This window comes from Garra rufa, chromosome 13 (genome assembly GCF_049309525.1).
Source record: "Garra rufa chromosome 13, GarRuf1.0, whole genome shotgun sequence".
Taxonomy (NCBI): Eukaryota; Metazoa; Chordata; class Actinopteri; order Cypriniformes; family Cyprinidae; genus Garra; species Garra rufa.
The window spans coordinates 40481749-40503695 of record NC_133373.1 but is presented as its reverse complement, the minus strand read 5'-3'; the positions used below and the strand labels follow the sequence as shown (position 1 = coordinate 40503695).

At 36.8% G+C, this 21947-nt stretch overlaps 1 protein-coding gene and 1 long non-coding RNA gene across 4 annotated transcripts in view; both read left to right on the top strand.

Annotated features, from left to right (window-relative positions):
• LOC141348667 (DLA class I histocompatibility antigen, A9/A9 alpha chain-like) overlaps window positions 1–21947 on the top strand; it is a 100066-nt gene that overhangs the window by 51640 nt on the left and 26479 nt on the right. The window contains exons 1-3 of one of the 3 annotated variants that reach the window (XM_073852944.1): window positions 9058–9189; window positions 10167–10424; window positions 10565–10843. In XM_073852944.1, the coding sequence (XP_073709045.1) occupies window positions 9141–9189; window positions 10167–10424; window positions 10565–10843 (586 nt within the window). In that variant the 5' untranslated portion in view covers window positions 9058–9140. Of the gene's footprint in view, window positions 1–9057; window positions 9190–10166; window positions 10425–10564; window positions 10844–21947 lie in introns of those variants that run through there. The other 2 variants (XM_073852945.1, XM_073852943.1) reach the window with 2 other exon arrangements.
• On the top strand, window positions 16634–21356 carry LOC141283127 (uncharacterized). Its single transcript, XR_012338098.1, has 2 exons — window positions 16634–16984; window positions 17721–21356. It is a non-coding gene; the product is annotated as an uncharacterized lncRNA (long non-coding RNA).

Here is a 21947-nt window from a genome sequence, read left to right as displayed (position 1 = left end):
ACCTGCTTTACCTTCTCTTAGTTTGTGTAACTCATGTAGTAGCCTATATGCAACACGATGGCAATGGCGATATTGGGTTATCAGAGAGTGAATCCATGAATAAATGTATTCAAATTCTGAACTAATTATAGTCCAAAAAGTGCGCGCTCCCCTTACAATCACTGGAAAGCTGTCACTCATACATTACTGTAGTTAATCGCAATCTCACAAAGTTAATAAAAAGTAATAAAATAAGCTTTACTCTGTACAACGAATCTCTTATTTACATCATGTCTACACTTTCTTTGTTTTAATGAGAGAGTTCGTGGAGGTATAGAATTCAGCAGAACTGAAACCGGCACTTTGAGTGGTGAGTGGATCGTAACATAGCCGCCTCTGATTGGCCACTGCGATAATGTAATCAACAGAAATGTCTGTGATTGGCTATTGAACGCTGTGAAAACACGTTTCTCCACATATGACTAGTGGATGAAAAGACCCGAACCGCAAATTGAAAGGATTTTTGTGAAGTGTTTTTGTCACGGATCTAAGAGTGAACAGACAGCGTCCCAGTCTATCCGTGTAGCATGTCCACATGTTAAAAACTGAGGTATTGGCTGGCCTGCTATGTTTTTATGTCCGACGAGAAGAACAAGACCGGTACCTTTCTTCAAAGCGCATAGAAGGATTCAGTGTGTTTTAGTTTTGTCATCTTAATTAGGTAGTTATTTAATTTATACATATTTAGTGTAGACCTATTTATATTATTCTTTTTTTTTTTTCATTCTGATTTTCCCTGTTCTCAGAAGCTCTGCTGATGCGTGATAATTTGAGTATATGAATGCAGTTTTTGTTGTTGCTCTGTATGCTGCTGTTTGCACGTTAAAATAAAACATTTGCTTGTATTTTTATGTATCATCACAGATACTCGTGCATTCTATTTTTATTTTAAACGAATTTATTATTCTAATTTTATCAGTTAACGGTTAATGATCGGATAACGAGCAGCGGTTGTCGGTCAGGAAAATTAACCGAAATGAGCATCCCTACCCTGAAGCCTTCTTAACAAGAATTGAACCTAATTCCTTGAAGTTTTTGATGATCCTATAAATTGTTGATTTAGGTGCAATCTTAGTAGCCACAATATCCTTGCCTGTGAAGCCATTTTTATGCAATGCAATGATGGCTGCACGCGTTTCTTTGCAGGTCACCATGGTTAACGATGGAAGAACAATGATTTCAAGCATCACCCTCCTTTTAACATGTCAAGTCTGCCATTCTAACCCAATCAGCCTGACATAATGATCTCCAGCCTTGTGCTCGTCAACAGCCTCACCTGAGTTAACAAGACGATTACTGAAATGATCTATGATCATGATGGAGTGTTGGATTAGCTGTTATTTACCTTTATGGTATTACGTCTACCATTGTTGGTAGCTGTTCGGCATTGTTATGTACCCTTGTGGTATTCCATCTACCATTGTTGGTATTCGATATTCATTGTTACTTGAGTTAATATCTGTATGAATATGTATAGTATGTATGTGTGGTTTTGCATATGTGTAACTATAATACTGTTTCTTAATGAGGTATTATTATTACTATTATTTATTTTATATATATATATATATATAAATAATTTTATTTTTCCTTCTCTCTTTGAGATAGTTGAAGTAGGAAGCAGCTATTTTGTTTGTATTCTATTTTGTTTGTATTCTTTGACAGACTGGGGTGGGGTTCAATAAGTTTTACTTCTCCCCACTCCATTTCAAGCATAAGCATATAAGTTATTATTATTACTATTATTATTCTTATTATGTATTTTCTTTTTTTTTTCTGCTGTTACACTATTTGCTTGAAAAAAATAAAATAATAAAAAAAATCTCAGCTGGTCCTTTAATGACAGCAATGAAATGCAGTGGAAAGTTTTTTTTTTCGGGATTAAGTTAATTTTCATGGCAAAGAAGGACTATGCAATTCATCTGATCACTCTTCATGATGTTTTATTAACAAGGTTCAGGAGGAGCATGATCAGATAATCAACCTGGCCAGGTGAAGCTCATCAGCCAATCACCTTAACAAGCTCAATGGGTACATAAATACAGCCAGCTCACCTCCGTTCCACGACGGTTTTCCAGCATCCCACCCCCACCCCAACACCTCACTCTCCATTTAAGTCATCCCAGTTCGGGAAGGGGGGGGAGTTCTCCGGGTTCGGGCTCCATCCCGAGCTCGGAGCCCTCCCCTCGGACAGCATGCCAAAAAATGCTTACCATTTTGCCTTTTCACATTATATGAGAGTGTGAACTCGTGAAATAACATTCTGGAGTATATGCAAATTGCTATTATAAAAACTTATGCAGCAACTTTTCCAATTTCCAATATTTATGTAATTCTCAAAACTTTTGGCCATGACTGTAGAGTGACAGAAATTCGACAAGGAAGAAGACAAAGAGTCAGACAGTTGTGTGCACACAATGGTGTTCTAAACTATTTAGAACACCATTTAAGGCTGCATCGAAAGATAACTTTGCGTCTGCCGCCATGCTGGATCCATAGTTATAAACACACTGCTCCGGTGAGTCGCATAGAAGGCGTCATCGTCTTGCTGCTCCCTCCCGGTTCTGTGATTTGTTCCCTATCTGAGGTGAAAATTTGGTCCATGGACTCCAGGCTGCCTAGCAGCGTGAATAAAATTGCCCTGCGGGCAAGGCAGCATGGGAAAACCCAGGCTAATACCGGCCCATGTAAAAAAGGAGTGTCATTTGGATGAGGCATTAAACTGGCCTCCTGACTTTCGTTGGTCATTAATTTCCTTCCTTTCCCTGACATGTACCTATGGGATCCAACGTCCTAATCCAACAAGGCAGATTCCGGACCTCGTAATCCGGCAGCTGTAAAAAGGAGTGGCCTTCAGATGAGGCAATAAACTGGCCTCCTGATCTTTTGTACTCATGTGTCAGGGTTCTGTCACTTCGGTCTAGTTTTCTTGTGGTTTTGTGAAAGAGCCCTGACACTCCCGTCATGTCTTGTTTTCATGTCGGCGTGCCTTGTTTCTTGTTGGAGTGTGGTGTTCGGATCCCGGCACTCATGTCTAGTTGAGTTTTTGTATCGTGCCGGGGTTCGGACACTCACACTCCATGTTCTGTCCTGCTGTGGGAGAGTGCGGTCTTGAGTTTTCTCGGGCCGTATGCTTGTGGTGTTGCACGTGGCTTGTTTTCAGCTGCGTGCTTTCATGTCATGTTTTGTGTGAACACGCAGCTTATGAGTTTTCTCATTAGCTGTGTGTTCATGTCTTGTTTTGTTCAAGCACATGGCTTGTGATTTTGTATTGCTGGCCATGTGCTTGTGTTTTTGTTTTGTGTGAGCACATGGTTTTTGTCTTGATTGGTTTCTTGTGCCATGTGCTCTCATGTCTATTGTCTTGACCCCACCCATCTTGTTTCCTCATTATTGGTTAATTTGCCCCACCTGTGTTTCCCTCGTTTCCTGCCTCATTTGCTCCCTACTTATACTCCTTGTGTTTGCAGTCCTGGGTAGGGATGTGCCGAACGAAGCTTCCGAAGCAGTGAAGCTTTTACTACAAACTGCGTTGATGCTTCGAAGCTTTTTGACACAGTGCTCTACTTCTCCATCTGGTGGTCAAAAAAAATCTCTACACCAGCTGTGCCATTGAAGTGTTTTGTTCAGTGTAAGATTGTGTTTGTGTATTTAATAAACATATGTAATTAGCAAGATGGTGGTGTGTGTGTGTGTGTGTGTGTGTGTGTGTAGAGTCCCCCCCCCCTTTTTTTTGGACAGTATAATGGCAATAAAGACTTTCTGTTTTTCATTTGTACTCACATCAAACATTCCCCCTTCTACATAGAGACCTAGGCATGTGTGATTTTTTGTTTTTCATTGCTCCATTTTTCTGTGTTCTTTACAAAACATCACAAACATGTACGTTGTACAAAAACAACACCAAAAATAAAAAAAATACACACACAAATGCAACTACATATTTTTATTCAAGAATATTATTTGTTCTGCTGTGCTGGAGCTTAAGCGGCTCCTTTTTTTACTGATTCACATATTAAGCATGAAACTTTATTAGGACTGTCCAGACTGAAGTGTTCCCACACTTGAGAACGGGGTCTCTTGCGTGCATTTTCCATATTGATATTAAACAAGCAATGTGAGCTGAGGACGGCGTTCACAAGGACGGCGTTTACAAGCAGCAAACAAGTTTGTAGTTGAGGAAGGACTTTTATTCATTTTGGGACAGTGGTTGAGACCGCAAGGTGTTTTAATTTACATTCATACAACAGACATTCAAACGTCATTGTTTTTATTATATATTTTTTTATAATAATACACCATGTAAAAAAACATAAAGACATGACAATTATGGATATAATTATAACATTGGAATAAAATGGACAGCGGGTATGGGATAGCGCAATCGTCGCGCTGTGTGTTTGAGCCTTAATGACGTGTCAGTGAGGAAACAAAGCTTCATTTCCACAGGTCACGTGACAGCCTCATTTCAAGCAATGCTCCGAAACACTGTTTCGAAGCACTAGCGTGTCGAAAACTCGACACGTGTGTCGAAACTGGGTGTCGAGCGACCCATCCCTAGTCCTGGGCCAGTTTGTCATCATTCGTGTCCTGTCCTGCTGTGTCAAGCCCTACCTCATTCTGCCCGGCTGTGTTGCCAGCCAGCTAGTTTTTTCCCCCTCGGGGTAGTTTTTGTTCTTGTTTGTTTAATTTTTATTGATAATAAAAGCCCCATCTCCTGCATCATTGAGTCCTCGCCTCTCATCTTTACCTGAACCTTGACACTCATGAATTCCCCTCCTTAATTATGTATTTGACCTTATTTATGGAGGTGGTAGCGCATTCCGCTGGCCTTATCGAACCTGTTAGGATGCGCTACCCCTCTATCAGAGCAGCTTCATTAAAAGATCGAGCCATCAAACAGATGGTGAGCATTTGTTTTAAAACAAAGGTATCTTTTATATGTTAAGTTTTTATTATTATTATTAGTATATATATATATATTTTTTAAGGTGTACATTTTATTTAGAGACTTACTAGATGTATTGGACTAATGCAACCAGAAACTTGTTCCATTATTACAGTACCTTCCACAACACTCTCCCTTCTTTTCCTTTTTCCCTTACGCATGGCAGTGGACGGTTTAAGATCTCTATGTTATACCCCTCATTCAAGCTCTGGAGGAGGCCTGTGTGACCTACAGTTTTTTACAATCGTTTTTGCACTAATAACTGAACCTTAATGTCATTTTTCAAAACTCTAGATACAAAACTCAAAACCGTCATTATTTGTAACACAGGCTGTCCAGTGTTCAAAACTTTGCATATTGCGTTCATATCTTTAAAGAAGCCTTGCATTAGCAGAAGCATTGTTTCAAAAAACGAATTTATTATGAAATATTATAGGAACATTACTTTAGATCACCCATACACAAGTTACCCATAGTTTCAATGTGTTTTTGCTAGTACAATCATTAAATATAGTTGTACAAAATATGTGACCCTGGACCACAAAACCAGTCATAAGGTTAAATTTGACAAAACTGAGATTTATACATCATATGAAAGCTCAATAAATAAGCTTTCTATTGATGTATGGTTTGTTAGGATAGGGCAATATTTGGCCGAGATACATCTATTTGAAATCAGAAATCTGAGGATGCAAAAAAATCAAAAATACTGAGAAAATCACCTTTAAAGTTGTCCAAATTAGGTTCTTAACAATGCATATTACTAATCAAAAATTACATTTTGATATGTTTACAGTAGGAATTTTACAAAAAGTCTTCATGGAACATGAACTTTACTTAATTTCTTAATGATTTTTGGCATAAAAGAAAAAAAAAAAATTTTGACCCATGCAATGTATTTTTGGCTATTGCTACAAATATACCCCAGCGACTTAAGACTGGTTTTGTGGTCCAGGGTCACATATGTGATTCAGGTTTCATTTTTTTTACTTTAGACTGAGAACAGTACAGACACAGTGGTATCATTGGAATACTGTAATGTGGAATTTACTGATAAAATAAATCTCAGCATAGGTTTTCTAAAGGAAAAATTTAGATTCAAAGTTTTAGCTGTTTTTTTTTTCAGCAGGGTACAGAATACAGTTTACAGTATACTGTACCCTGCTGAAAAAAAAACCCTGCTAAAACCAGCCTAGGCTGGTTGGCTGGTCTTAGCTGGTTTTAGCTGGTCTCCCAGCCTGGTCAGGCTGGTTTTAGCTGGTTTCCCAGCCTGACCAGACAGAAAAGTGGCCAATACCCATCTAAAACCAGCCTGCTGACCAGCTATGACCAGCTAAAAACAGCCAAACAGCCTAGGCTGGTTTTGGATGTTTTTTTTTTTTTTTTCAGCAGGGCTAATTTGTGTACCAACGTTCTTTATACATTCTTTTTTTTTTTTTACCAGGGTAGCCATTAACTCATTAAAACCACAAAAGCAATAACATAAAAATGACATCTTGCATTCAGTAATGTTGAATATGAAAATGTGTTCTGTAAAAGAGGTACATGGGGCCATAGAAACCATATCTGATAAAGAATGAAATATGACATCCATAGATACACCGTAAAAAAAAAAAAAAAAAAAAAAACCGGAAGAGGTACAATTTTGTTCCTGGGCAACAAAACATAAAGGTACCTTTAAAGGTACACAATGGGTCCTTATTGTACAATTATGTACCCAAAAAATTGTACCCTTGGTAACACCCCAGTGACAGCTACTTGTACCCTAAAAGGTATAGTTTTGTACCGTTTTTTCTGAAAGTGTAGTGTAGTTCATCTGGGTCATATTCTGTGGTAACTGGTGTCAAATGATCTATCCTGAAACATGCACTATTTTCCATAAAAGCTATGCTTCAAGGGTAATGCAACAGTTACTTATCATTTTATAATGAATTTATTACTTTATAATGAAATGAATGCACACTCATCTCAGATGTAATGTGTGAGTTGCATTTTGAAATGGTAATACTTTGATGTTAAGTTGTGTCATTTTGAACAGGTGATTTAAGTTCAATGAACAAATGATCTTTGGCTTATATGTATTGTATCCAAGCATTTGAAAAATTTGTTAAGTGGTTTGAAAAATGTGCATTTTGATCATTGGTTGTGAATTATGTGTTTAGAGTTTTGAAAAATGACATTACGGTTCTGTTATTAGTGCAAAAACGATTGTAAAAAACTGTAATAGAAGCAGAGTCTGGACAAAGATGGAGTGGCCATTCGAGAAAATTCTTCCCTTGTCGTCTTGCGAGGGTGGACATTGGTTGTAATGTGGACAAAGTGCCCATATCCAGCTACATGTAGAGATGATGCTAGGGTGTTTTTTTCTCCACAAATGTTTATGCACTATATTGTATTTACAATATGTTCTGGTTTTTGGTGCAAAATGCAGCCTAATTGCAATGATGTACTGAAGGATTTTACACGTACTGAAATACTTTCATCAAGGTGCAATACTTGTCTCATGTGTTTTGTTTGGACAATATATTCATATTCTTTAACAATATCTCAAAAAAAAAAAGAAAAAAAATCAAACCCAGACTGTATCGTTAGAAAGGTAGAAATGTTACAAGTGTTTAAAATTGAGAACAGGAGTGTGTAAGTGGTTCAAACAGAATCCGACTGTATGAACCATGCACCATATGGTACCAAAACTGGCTTTTGTTAAATTATTGTACAGTTTTTAATTAAGTGTTTCATTTTGCAAAAGATCTGAGATGTTCTGCTACTTGTGTGTGTAGATGTGTGAATTGTGTGTAGGGTTTTGACAAAATGAGCCTTGTTTTTAAAATTGTGCCTAAGCAATCGTGAAAAACTGTAATAATTTATTACATTTTTTATTTATTTCTCAGCAAACCCTGTCGTATGCCTTCAGAACACTTGGAATATGGAATGAGTTGCATGGATAATTTCATGTTTGTAATAAGGTTGAAAAAGTTTACAATTTATTACATGGACAAATGCAAGCATTTTTTTTTTCTTTTTTGACCTAAAAAAAAAGAAGGTAGCTTAATCTGGATATAGAACAGCATCAGGTTGACCAATTATTAGTCAGGTTGACTAGTTAATTAGGGATAAATAAACTATGAGAGTGAGTGAGCAACATAAGGCATATAAAAACACAGTTTTTGTGTTAGAGCCCCATACCTGGAATTTGCTTAGGGCCCCCAAATCACGTCTACCCCTGTCTGCAGCGAATGGGCAAGATTTGACGAACCCTGTTTTAAAGTCTTCGGGAATACACTAATCTGGAGGTTTTCTCACTGTGACCTATTCAAAATATACATAAATTGGAAAATTACAGATATGGAAGTTGGATATATAGGCCTATTATGCATCTTAAAATACAATCCCCCAGTACCAGGATTAAGAACCAACGTTTTAAATAAATAAAACATAAAAAATTACCTCTATAAAAAACACTCAATGAAAAAGGATTTGTTTTTGGATTAAAATATTCAAATCATTCCACAATATTTCCTAGTGGACATAATTGACATTATGACATAATACAATGTTGCAGCCTGGAATTAAACTGCTGGTTTCGTCTGGCCAGAGGAGAACTGGCCCCCCAACTGAGCTGGTTTCTCCCAAGGCATTTTTTCTCTCCATTTCTGTCACTGATGCAGTATTGGTAACTTCAATGCACTATTTTCCTGTTTAATACTGTAAAGCTGCTTTGACACAATCTGTATTGTACAAAAAGCACTATATAAATAACAGTAACTTGACTTGTTTTAGCTTGTTTGTGAAATTTAGAGAGACACGGGTAATTTAGAAGGGTCGAAATTGTACCAATCATTTGAGTCATGCTGACATAGACATTAATTTAACTAATTCTAAAAGAACTGACTAAACCAGAAATCAAGGACTTCGAGGCCATTGTCTGTTTAAACATTGTAGTCACATTAGTGAGGATAGAGCGCACTCAGTGGAGATGTCTGCAAGCGAAAGTAAAAAGGGACAAGCCAGAACTAAACAACTAAACAGTTCACTTCATTGTCTTCCCTATTAAGAAAGTGCCAGATGACCTTTGAACGGTTAACAACTGACAATGATGATCAAACACAACCTGTTTTTCTGAAGACTGCTGGACTACTAATTAATTGAGAGAATGTTTATGCTTGTGTATGTGCTGTCATGCTGGACAGTGGTCAGTGCAGGTAAGTTTCCTGCATCCTATAAATTAAAAGATAATACATTGCTTAATGTGAGAAATTGTTGTACTTGTACAGAAAATGTCACAAACTGTAGGCAGAAGACAGGAAGAGAAAAAAAATAAATATAGAATCCACACTTACACACACATAAACACACACATATGAAAGATTGTTACAAACATACACTTAAACGCACAGACGGATAAAAAAAACACAAAACACACAAGCAGGCACATCCTAGATGAAATCATGGCATTTCTGTTGAAGTGATTCCATTCTTAGGGCCAATGTTTTTGTCCATCTTGGAGTGTTTTTATTCTTTAAATGTGTCCTTCTTTTGAAGTGTTTTAATTAATGTTAAGTGCTTGTGAGTTTGAAATCTATAGCATAATCCATTAGTATGTCTATTTTTAGTTATTCTTTAAAATACAAATGTTTCACAAATATTATTTGTACAGTGTCCTGTTGGAAATTGTATTATCTAAGCACAAACAAAAAAGTGTGTCCCAATTTACCTGAAAAAAAAAAAAAAAAACTGAAAAATAAAAATGGGCACAACATTTTTGAATCTCTGTATGTTTCAAAAAACAACCTATATTCTTTCAAAAACATAGTGGGAGATACAAGAGCCTTCAAGAATTTGTTTAAAGCATAAATAGTGTTAGTTGAATAGATAGTGTTTGCTGACATTACCCTAGATTTTATGTACATTTTGACAGTCTGTTTTCTCTCTTAATAAATATTAAATTATTTTGAAATGCAAATAACATTGAGATTAGAGACAACAAAAAAGCAAAAAAGCATTGCGTCATTTAAGGTGGAATGGATAGCATCAAAAAGAAGCTAATATGTTTGTTACATAAACAAGGGACACCATCTAAACAAAGACGATGATCTTAACACCTAAATGTAAAGAATTCACAACAATGTGTAATAGCATAAATTGACACCATTAAATGCTTCTCCTTATGTATCCACAGTTTCTCACTCACTGATGGTTTTGGCAACATATATAGATGGACAAACGCCGTTTCCTGAGTTCAGTGCTGTGCTGATGTTGGATGATGTGCAAATACTATATTATGACTCAACCACATGGAAAAGTGTCTATCGGATTCACAGTGCTTCAAATTACTATGATGAAGAGCAAAGTGATGGTGGTGTTGTATTTCTTGATATGTATAATGGCATGAAAAGACGGACATATTATCTTAAGGATCACCTAAATCACACAGATGGTAAGTGTTACATATCAGTATTACCACACTGTGTTAGCTTTTATGTGTTATTTCCTTAAAAAAGTAAATTAATTTGAAGTTTTATGTTGTGCAATGTCATTGAGGACTAATAATACTTACATTTCTTTCTTCATTTGAAGGTGTATATGTTCATCAGAGGCTTTGTGGATGTGAGTTGTTAAATGATGGTAAACCAGGCCCACTTCATTTCTGGGATGCTTTCAATGGACAAAATATGGAGGAGTTCACTTTTGACAAGGACAAAAATGACATCCAGGTGAAAAAGCCATGGATGATAAAATGGGACCAAGCAAGACGACTTCATGTAAAGTTTCTATATGAAAATGTTTATCATCCTATTTGCATTAAAATATTGCAGAGGTACCTGAATATGCAAAAGAACCATGTGATGAGAAAAGGTGAGAGAAACAACCTGATTAACAGAAAAGCACATAACTAACAAATACAGACAGCTGTGCTGACAGGAAATTTTCTAAATTTATTTTAAATTTATGAATTATGATTACCATAAATTAATGTCTTGTGCAAAAGTTTTGCAACAGTACGACTTTTCGATCTCTCTGTAGTGAAACCCAGAGTCAGACTTATGAGGAAGATGCTCCCAGACTCTGCCCAACGGAGACGGGACTTACCAGATGAGGAAGAGTTTGGTGATCAGTGAAGAAGAGCTACATAAGGGACATAAATACAACTGTACAATGAAGCACCTCAATCTGGGCAACAAACTGGACATTACATTTGGTAAAGAAAAACTAATAAATAATTAAACAAACAAAACTACTGAACAAAGATGACATTAGATTCAAGATACTACATTGTCAATATATACAGTGCAATTACATTTAGAGTATCAACTCTTAGAAAAAGCAACAATACTAGGTTTTTTGGTAACACTTTACAATACGTGTGCACAAATAAGCATTAATTCATGTTTAATTAATGCACAGATAATCACGAGTTAATGTATAATTAATGAAGAACTAAACTATTTATTTATTATTACTACATCAGCAACTAATGAACATGTCAAGACAAGTCACTATATGATTCATAGATTAAGTAATCAATAAATTGTTATTAGTTAATTGTGCCATAATGTATTAATTCCATAATAACTTATTTTATTAACTAATAGTGTAAATTCATGTGTTAGTTACCACAGTGGTCAAAGCTATGTTCTTCAACTTCCAGTTGTCTGCTTTAATTACTCATTAGCTAATGATTTGCAAAGATATCATTATGTTATGACTTTACTTATTGAGGCACAGAACTATTATGTAACGATGCGGAGAGACGATGAGGCAAAATAGGATCTAAATGCAGTAGTTTATTGGTAAATCTATGAAGAAACAATACATCCAACACAGGAACTTAGACTCAGGCAAGAAATAACCATTACAAAACATTAACAACCGAAAAAAGTACAGGGGAAACACAGGGACTATTTATACACCGGGCTGAAGAAATGAGCTAATGAGTAACCAAGGCAACTAACGAGGGAATGGGTGTGGTGCAATGAGTTTCCATGACAACCAATGAGGGAGCAGAGAGGCAGGGAAGCAGAAAACAATGAGACACAGAAACTACAAAATAAAAGTCCTTAAACACAGACACAGAAAACACAGACCAGACTCGTGACATAGCCCCCCCTCAAAGGAGCGGCTTCCAGACGCTCTAAACAGAAACTCAAGTCCGGGAGGGAGGAGCAGCTCAGGCAGAACAGGGGAAGGGATGGGGGGCCAGGTCCATGTGAGGGAAGATAAACAGGGGACCGAAGCAGAGCGGGAGGCCAGGGTGGAGTCGGCCAGATGGGAGTAGCTGAGGACCACCATAGCAGGGCAGATGGCACCAACGGTCCCCACGGTGGAGCAGAGGACCACCAGATCATGACAGGCGATCTCCATGGCGGAACAGGCAGAACAGGAACCCTCAAGGGTGGAGCAGAAGCCCACCAGGGCGGAGCAGACGAAGCAAGAGCCCACCAGGGCGGAACAGGAGGCGCAGAAGCCCTCCAGGGCGGAGCAGACGGAGCAGGAGCCCTCCAGGGCAGAACGGGAGGCGCAGAAGCCCTCCAGGGCGGAACAGGAGGCACAGAAGCCCTCCAGGGCGGAACAGGAGGCACAGAGGCCCTCCAGGGCGGAACAGGCAGCCGCGTCATGGACTGGGACCTTGGCGGAGCAGGCAGAGCAGGGAACCTTGGCGGTGCAGGCAGAGCAGGGAGCCTAGGAGGTGCAGGCAGAGTAGGGAATTCTGCCACGAACGCCACCTCCAAAAGAGGTATAGGCGCAGCGGACATGTGGACAGATGAGGCCTCTGAAGCAGACTCGCAAACAGACTCAGGAATAGACGAGGCCTCTGGAATGCAGTGTGCAGCCCACACACTCAAAATGGCAATTGCCATCACAGGTAGTGCAGTGGTCAGAGAGAGGCCCATCAGGTTTGAGGGCGTGTGGCTTGGGAACGTTGGCTCTATGTGGCTCGGGAGCGGGACGTGACTTGGCCTTGAAGGAGCAGCTGTGACTTGACTTGGCTTAGGAGATGCGGCTTGACTTGACTCAGAAAGCGCTGCTTGGCTTGACTCAGAAAGCGCTGCTTGGCTTGACTCAGAAAGCGCTGCTTGGCTTGACTCAGGATGTGAAGTGGTATCTTGGCTTGACTCAGAAAGTGCAGTAGCTTGGCTTGACTCAGGAAGTGAAGCTGCTTGACTTGACTCAGGAAGTGAAGCTGCTTGACTTGACTCAGGAAGTGAAGCTGCTTGACTTGACTCACGAAGTGAAGCTGCTTGACTTGGTTCAGGAAGTGAAGCTGCTTGACTTGGTTCAGGTTGCTGATGTAGTAATCATTAATAAATTGTTTAGTTCTTCATTAATTATACATTAACTCGTGATTATCTGTGCATTAATTAAACATGAATTATGTGTGCACACGTATTGTAAAGTGTTACCGTTTTGTTTTGTTTTTTTTTACCGGTTTTTAGTTTGTGTAAATCAGTCGAGTATCTGACCTGTTGTTTATCTCACTGTTTTTCCCCTCACTCTAATTTCAGATTTGGCTGAATCTGACCCATCCTTCAGACTGTCTGTAGTTGTCAGTGTGCTGGTGTTCATGTGTGTGGCTGTTCTCATCATAACTGCACTCATCATAAGGAGGAAGAGATGCGCCACTGGTAAATATTCTGTACAGACATCTAATGTTCAAATGGAAAAATATAATACAAATTATTTCCTCAAAGGGATAGTTCAACCAAAAATAAAAATTTGATGTTTATCTGCTTACCCCCAGGGCATCCAAGATGTAGGTGACTTTATTTCTTCAGTAGAACACAAACAAAGATTTTTAACTCAAACCGTTGCAGTCTGTTAGTGATTTAATGGCAAAAAAAAAAAAAACATGCACAAACAAATCCAAATTACACCTTGCGGCTGGTGACGATACATTGATGTCCTAAAACACAAAGTGATTGGTTTTTGCGAGAAACTAAACTGTATCATTTTTTACCTTTGATGCAGCAATGTCGATCTGTCCTGAGCACGAGCTCAGCATCCGGCATGTTACATGTGTACACGCTCTTGCGGTCAGGACAGTTGGACATAGCTGTGTATCAAAGGTAAATAATGATATAAATACTGTTCAATTTCTCACAAAAAATGATTGTTTCGTGTCTTAGGACATCAATGTATCGTCAAGAGCCACAGGGTGTAATTTGGATTTGTCTGTGCATGTTTTTTTTTTTTTACTTTCAAAGGCCATCCACTGCAATTATATTTTTGACAGACTGCAACGGTTTGAGTTAAAGTCACAAACAAAGTCACCTACATCTTGGATGCCATAAGGGTAAGCAGATAAACATCAAATTTTCATTTTTGGGTGAACTATCCCTTTAAGAGAAACTCTTTCAAAGTTCACTGTATGCCGTTTTATGTTTTTATACTTTTACTTTTTGTTCATCATTAACTGCCTAGTTTAACTGACTCATTCTTTTTCAGGGCAAGATTCTGGGACATCACAATGTAAATATTCCCCTCCATGTGAGTATACTGTTTCATAAAGTAATTTGATTTCATCAACATGTTTATATTAAGATTTAAAACTTAGAAATTAAACCCAGAAATTATTTTCTTTATTTCAGCTTCAGTGCAAGGTGAATCATGTGGAAAAGTGAATCTATGTGGCTCTATATTGTCAAGTCAAGATAATGATAACATGAAAAAACACTGCATTTAGATTTTAAGATAATGACCATGTTACTGATTAAAATTATTTTATGAAAAATGATGCTTGATATTTGATTATACAATGACATTTAATTGAATGACAAAGTAAAATAATGGTAACAATGGTAACACACACTGTACATTATGTAACATTAAAAACACAGGTTAAAATGTAGCTGTTACCTGAAATTATAATTCTGTTTAAGAACATTATGTCCTGCTGTACTCTTCTTGATCTTTGTTTTGATTATTCTGCCTTTTTTTACTATTCATGTGGATTAAAAAAATGTAATATTAGTTCACGGAGAATGGCATGGATGCATGGAAAGATTAAAATACCAGAGAATGTAACCACTAAATGAAAGGCCATTTTGAATTTGCACATTCTGATTAATGACCCATTGTCCAAGACAATAAAAAATAAAATAAAAGTGGGATCCATGATTCTGGATCTATTGGCATCAAGAAGGAAGATCTGGTGCTGGCAGAGGTTTGACCTCCACATGACATGGAAATGGGTTTGTCATCTTCTCTGTTTCCAAGTCACTTTTGCTCTCATTCATCTTCTGTAGGCAGCCCATGTATTTCTTTTCTTCTTTTTTCCAGATGCACGTGTAATACATTTCTAAAAATTTCTCAACCCATAAAGGAACACTTCAGCCTTCAGTTTATCTAAAACTCACCAAATGTGGAGAAACATGGTTTTTACTGGACGTGTGTTATAGAAAATTGTAATCTGAAAAGCTGCATATTTTTAAACATTTCATTAATATAGTTAATATTGTCACTAAATTAACAATATCTTAATTGAATTTTCAAGAACTGTATGTTTATTGGTCTTTTACAGAGAATTTGTTAAAGTTTTCAGATCTTATATATATATATAGTATTATATGTATAACCTATGTAATATATTTTATTTTATTTATTCCATTCTGCTAAATTGTTGTTCCTACTCTGTAAAGTCTGCCAATGTAATAATTTTACTGCCTCCACAAATATATAAAGTAAAGTTTACTAGATTAGTGCTCCTTCCCAAGTTTTCTCTGCCTGTGTCTGGAACACATTATATTGTTAAAAAGACACAAAAGAGCAGAACAACAAATAGCCTATAATTTAAAAATACCTATATATCATCAATGTTTTGTGTTTGGAAACACAATTATGTCATTTTCTGTAAATGTCAGTTTAGAGGATTGTTGTCCTGTGGATATTTAAATCTCGTCTTATGTAAGCATATCTTATATATGTTTAAAGAAATTAATATACATTAAAAACAGCCTTCCGATTGAGAACCAACACCCGAATGTGGACAGGACTTTTATTTTGGCCTGACGTTACGACGTCATCAGGCTGCGCCGCTATCATCCGGCTCAACAGAGGTTTGTGTTTTTAAACGTTTATGTATTTAAGGTTTTTAGATCAATTTTTTTTTACAAATAATAGTAATAGTAATTATGTTGAGTTCTTGTCCGTGTTCCGCTTTAGAGTTTACCATATTAATACATAGGCAAAAATGAAACCAAACTTTTTTTATTTATTGAGATTTTATTTAGACCCAAAAATGAAAATTCTGTAATCATTTACTCACACTCACGTCGTTATAAACATGTATGACTTTCTTTATTCTGTGGAATATAAAATAAGTTTTTGCATTTGTATTGATAGTCTGAAAATTGATGCGTGGTATTTGTCTGCAATTTAATTGTCTGGATTTAGATTTCTATTAGTTGTTTTCCTCATATTAAACATGACACAATGTCCAAACATACAGGGAAAAGCTATCATATGTTATTAAGATGACGTTTATTAAAGAAGAGAGTGAAGACATGAGCATTTCAGAGCCATTCCGAGTGAAACTAAAATATACTGAGGAACAAACAGTTTGGTTCTTATATGTGTATTTTTTTTTTTTTTTTTTTTTTTTTCATTTACACAAATGGCTAAAAACAACCAGTTATTATACATATTTGACAGAGCACATGCTGGGTTGTTGGGTTTTATACATTAACCCATTTGCTGTTTTTTATTTATTTATTTTTTGACATATTAGTCATCCTGATATTGAAGCCTTTTTATTTTAAACAAAAAAAAAATGCACTCACACAATGGCAAGTCAGTCTTTTAGAAACATAAAATATTTTATGTTATAATTTATGTTTTAGGATGTGACAGGAGCAGCAAGAGCAGCCAGTGGGAGTCTGTGGGAAGAAAATTGGCATCCAAGCTGTTCCAGTTTATTAAATCAAAGTCATATGTGACCCTGGACCACAAAACCAGTCTTAAGTCGCTGGGGTATATTTGTAGCAATAGCCAAAATACATGGTATGGGTCAAAATTATTGATTTTTCTTTTATGCCAAAAATCATTAGGAAATTAAGTAAAGATCATGTTCCATGAAGATTTTTTGTAAAATTCCTATTGTAAATATATTAAAATGTAATTTTTGATTAATAATATGCATTGTTAAGAGCTTAATTTGGACAACTTTAAAGGTGATTTTCTCAGTATGTTGATTTTTTTGCACCCTCGATTCCAGATTTTCAAATTGATGTATAGGCCAAATATTGTCCTATCCTAACAAACCATACATCAATAGAAAGCTTATTTATTGAGCTTTCATATGATGTATACATCTCAGTTTTGTAAAATTTTACCTTATGACTGGTTTTGTGGTCCAGGGTCACATATATGATTGAAAAGTTATATCAAAACATCAGCTTCACACCGTGTCATTTCATCTCTAAGACATTATAATAAATGTGTAATAAATATATATTTGTATCTGGTGGATATATGTGTGTATCATTTATATGTGGTGGGAGATGTGTGCACTACAGCTTGGGTACAGTCTGTGAAATTGAATTTCCTCTTTAAGGATAATAAAGTATGGATCTAAATCTGAATCTGAAATAAGAATCTCTTATTTACAATGACTTTATTACTTTGTTAATTAAAAGTTCAGTAGACTTTTTGCTCTAAATGAATGGTTGTTGTCATGGTGTAAAGAACAGAAACTGCTCTTTGTCAATAATTGGAATCTTTTCTGGGAGCGTCCTAGGCTTTTCCGCGCTGATGGCCTGCACCCCAGCAGAGTCGGAGCAGAACTCCTGTCGGACAACATCTCCAGGACGCTGCGCTCCATTTGACTAGTAAGCAATTCTTCAAATAGTTGCGACGATGGCTTTTGTTCTGCACATTTAACCGATAGTACTCTTGCTGTCCAATCTATAAAGACTGTGTCTGTTCCTCGAATTTAATGAATTTAAAAAATTTAATGCAGGATCTAGAAAAAATCTAATCGTGATTAAACCAAAAAAATGCACAATAAATGAACAAAAACAATTTTTAAAGCTTGGGCTCCTAAACATTAGATCACTCGCACCCAAAGCACTTATTGTAAATGAAATGATCATGGATAATAGCTTTGATATACTCTGCTTAACTGAAACCTGGCTAAAACCAAACGACTATATTGGTCTGAATGAGTCTACTCCACCAAACTACTGTTATAAGCATGAACCCCGTCAGATTGGTCATGGCGGTGGTGTTGCAACAATATATAGTGATATTTTCAATGTTACTCAGAAAACAGGGTACAGGTTTAATTCATTTGAAGTACTTCTACTCAATGTTACTCTGTCAGATATGCAAAAGAAATCTCTCCTATCTCTTGCTCTGGCTACTATGTATAGACCTCCAGGGCCGTATACAGATTTCCTAAAAGAATTTGCAGATTTCCTCTCAGACCTATTGGTTAATTTTGATAAAGCGTTAATTGCTGGGGATTTTAACATTCATGTTGATAATACAAATGATGCGTTAGGACTTGCGTTTACTGACCTCATAAACTCCTTTGGAGTCAAGCAAAATGTCACCGGACCCACTCATCGTTTTAATCATACACTAGATCTAATTATATCGCACGGACTTGATCTTACTGATATAGATATCGTACCTCAAAGCAATGATGTTACTGATCATTTCCTTGTATTGTGCATGCTGCGTATTACTGATGTTAACTATATAGCTCCGCGCTATCGTCTGGGCAGAACTATTGTTCCTGCTACCAAAGATAGATTCACAAATAACCTGCCTGACTTATCTCAGCTGCTCTGTGTACCCATAAATACAAATGAACTAGACAAAATGACTAGTAACATGGGCACTATCTTCTCTAACACACTAGAAGCTGTTGCCCCCATCAAGCTAAAAAAGGTTAGAGAAAAACGTACTGTGCTTTGGTACAACAGTAATACCCATTCTCTAAAAAAAGAAACTCGTAATCTTGAGCGTAAATGGAGAAAAACTAACTTAGAAGTTTTTAGAATTGCATGAAAAAACAGTATGTCCAGCTATAGACAGGCTTTAAAAGCTGCTAGAGCTGAGTACATCCACCAACTCATAGAAAAAAAAAAAAAAACAATCCAAGGTTTTTAATTTAGCACAGTGGCTAGATTAACAAATAACCAAACGCCACCCGACCTAAATATTCCTACACAGTTTAATAGTAACGACTTTATGAACTTCTTTACTGATAAAATAGACAACATCAGAAATACAATAACAAGTATAGATACTACAGCAACTGATACTTCTATTCATTACACCCGAAGAAAAAACTGCAGTGCTTTACAACTACAGAACAGGAATAATTAAATAAACTTATCGTCGCATCTAAACCAACAACATGCCTATTAGATCCTGTACCCACTAAATTACTAAAAGAGTTGCTACCTGTAGCAGAAGTACCGCTTCTTAATATTGTTAACTCATCGTTATCTTTAGGTCATGTCCCAAAACCATTCAAACTAGCGGTTATTAAACCTCTTATTAAGAAACCACAGCTAGACCCTAGTGAATTGGCAAATTACAGACCCATTTCTAATCTTCCATTTATGTCTAAAATTTTAGAAAAAGTTGTGTCTGCTCAATTGTGCTCCTTCTTGCAAAATAATAATCTCTTTGAAGAATTTCAGGTCAGGTTTCAGGCCCCACCATAGCACAGAAACTGCACTTGTAAAAATCACAAATGACTTGCTACTTGCGTCAGATCAAGGCTGTGTCTCATTGCTAGTTTTACTTGATCTTAGTGCTGCATTCGACACTATAGATCATGACATACTCATAGATAGATTACAAAGCTATACAGGTATTCAAGGGCAGGCTTTAAGATGGTTCAGATCATACCTGTCCGATCGCTACCACTTTGTTTATTTAAATGGGGAGTCATCGCAGCTAACACCAGTAAAGTATGGAGTGCCACAAGGATCTGTCCTAGGTCCTCTGCTATCTTCAATTTACCCCTTGGTAATATTATTAGGTAATATGGGATTAGTTTCCATTATTATGCTGATGATACTCAACTATTTCAACAAGACTAGATGAAACTTCTAACTTAGCAAAGTTAACAGAGTTTGTTAAAAATGTGAAAGACTGGATGACCAATAATTTTCTACTATTAAATTCAGATAAGACCGAGATATTACTTATTGGACCAAAAAACAGTACACAGAATCTCTTAAACTGCAATTTGCAACTAGACGAATGCACTGTTATTTCCTCTACAGTTAAAAATCTGGGTGTTATATTAGACAGCAACCTGTCTTTTGAAAATCATATTTCTCATGTTACAAAAACAGCATTCTTCCATCTTAGAAACATTGCCAAGTTACGGAACATGTTACCTGTTTCTGATGCAGAAAAGTTAGTTCATGCATTCATGACATCTAGACTGGACTATTGTAATGCACTACTAGGTGGCTGTCTGGCTTCTTCAATAAATGAGCTACAGGTAGTCCAAAATGCAGCCACTAGACTCCTTACCAGGTCAAGAAAATATGATCATATTACCCCAATTTTACGGTCTCTACACTGGCTACCTATTAGGTTCCGTATCACTTACAAAATATTACTTCTTACCTATAAGGCCCTTAATGGTTTAGCTCCTGCATACTCCTGCAACTAGTCTCCTACCACTCTACAATCCTTCACGCTCCCTAAGGTCGCAAAACTCTCGACTTTTAGAAGTACCTAGGATAGCAAAGTCCACTAAAGGAGGTAGAGCCTTTTCACATTTGGCTCCCAAACTCTGGAATAGCCTCCCTGATAACGTTCGGGGTTCAGACACACTCTGTATGTTTAAATCTAGATTGAAGACTCATCTCTTTAGCCAAGCATTCACATAATGTATCTCATAACGTTGTACTTCAGTTACATCTGATCAAATGCACATCAACATTTTTCAGCTTGGGCAAAACACATAATTTTTGCTTGGTTGGAACAGCAGCTACGCTAATTATTTCTCTATTCGTTTTCCTGTTTCTGCCACGGGATTTCCATCCCGTGGTAATTAGGAATTACACAAGATTCAGCCTGGATTCAGAAGAAGAGATGATGCCAACCCCTAAGAGGACCGCAGATGATGCCAGCCTTGAAACAACATACAGCACTACACCACTTTTCTACAAGTTTGATTGCAACACATAATCATTACTATTAGTGTTCATCATCTGTTTTTGATTACACCATTACTGTTTTTAATATTTATACCATATGTACATCAACTTAACATACATTAGTCACCACTAATAAGCTACTAAATATATTGTAGTAGCCTACATTTTTTTTGTACAGCTGCTTTAAAACGATTTGTATTGTGAAAAGCGCTATACAAATAAACTTGAATTGAATTGAATTTGGCTATGTTTAACACTGCTAACACACTTAGTAAATAGAATCCTTGATTCTTCTTGCTTTGTGCCATTATTTTCTCTTTAGACCTGATGCCGCTTAAAAAGGAGAGTCAAGAACTGAATGAAGTTGAGGAGAAAGAGTTGATTTCACAGACAAGAAACAAATGCATGAAAATACTCACACCAAAGAAAGGCCTTTTCTTTGCCCTCAGTGTGGAAAGAGATACACACACTCACAATGGAGAGACGCCTTTCACCTGTTCTCAGTTTGGAAAGAGCTTCATACATAAAGGACACCTTAATATTCACATGAAAATTTATGATTTCAAATGCCAGCTGTGTGGAAAGAGTTTCACAGACAAGAAACATTTTATAAGGCAAGTGAATATTAGACAAAGGAAAGAAGTCTTTTATGGGCCATCACTGTGATAGGATTTGTACATGCAAAGCAAACCTCAGTATTCACATGCGATTTCACACTGGAGAGAAGCCGTTCTCCTGTCCTTGTTGTGAAAATCTTTTCAGAAGATTGCTTTTGCATCTAAACACTACTATATGAGGCTAGTATTAATAATGTACATTTTTAGTGTGCT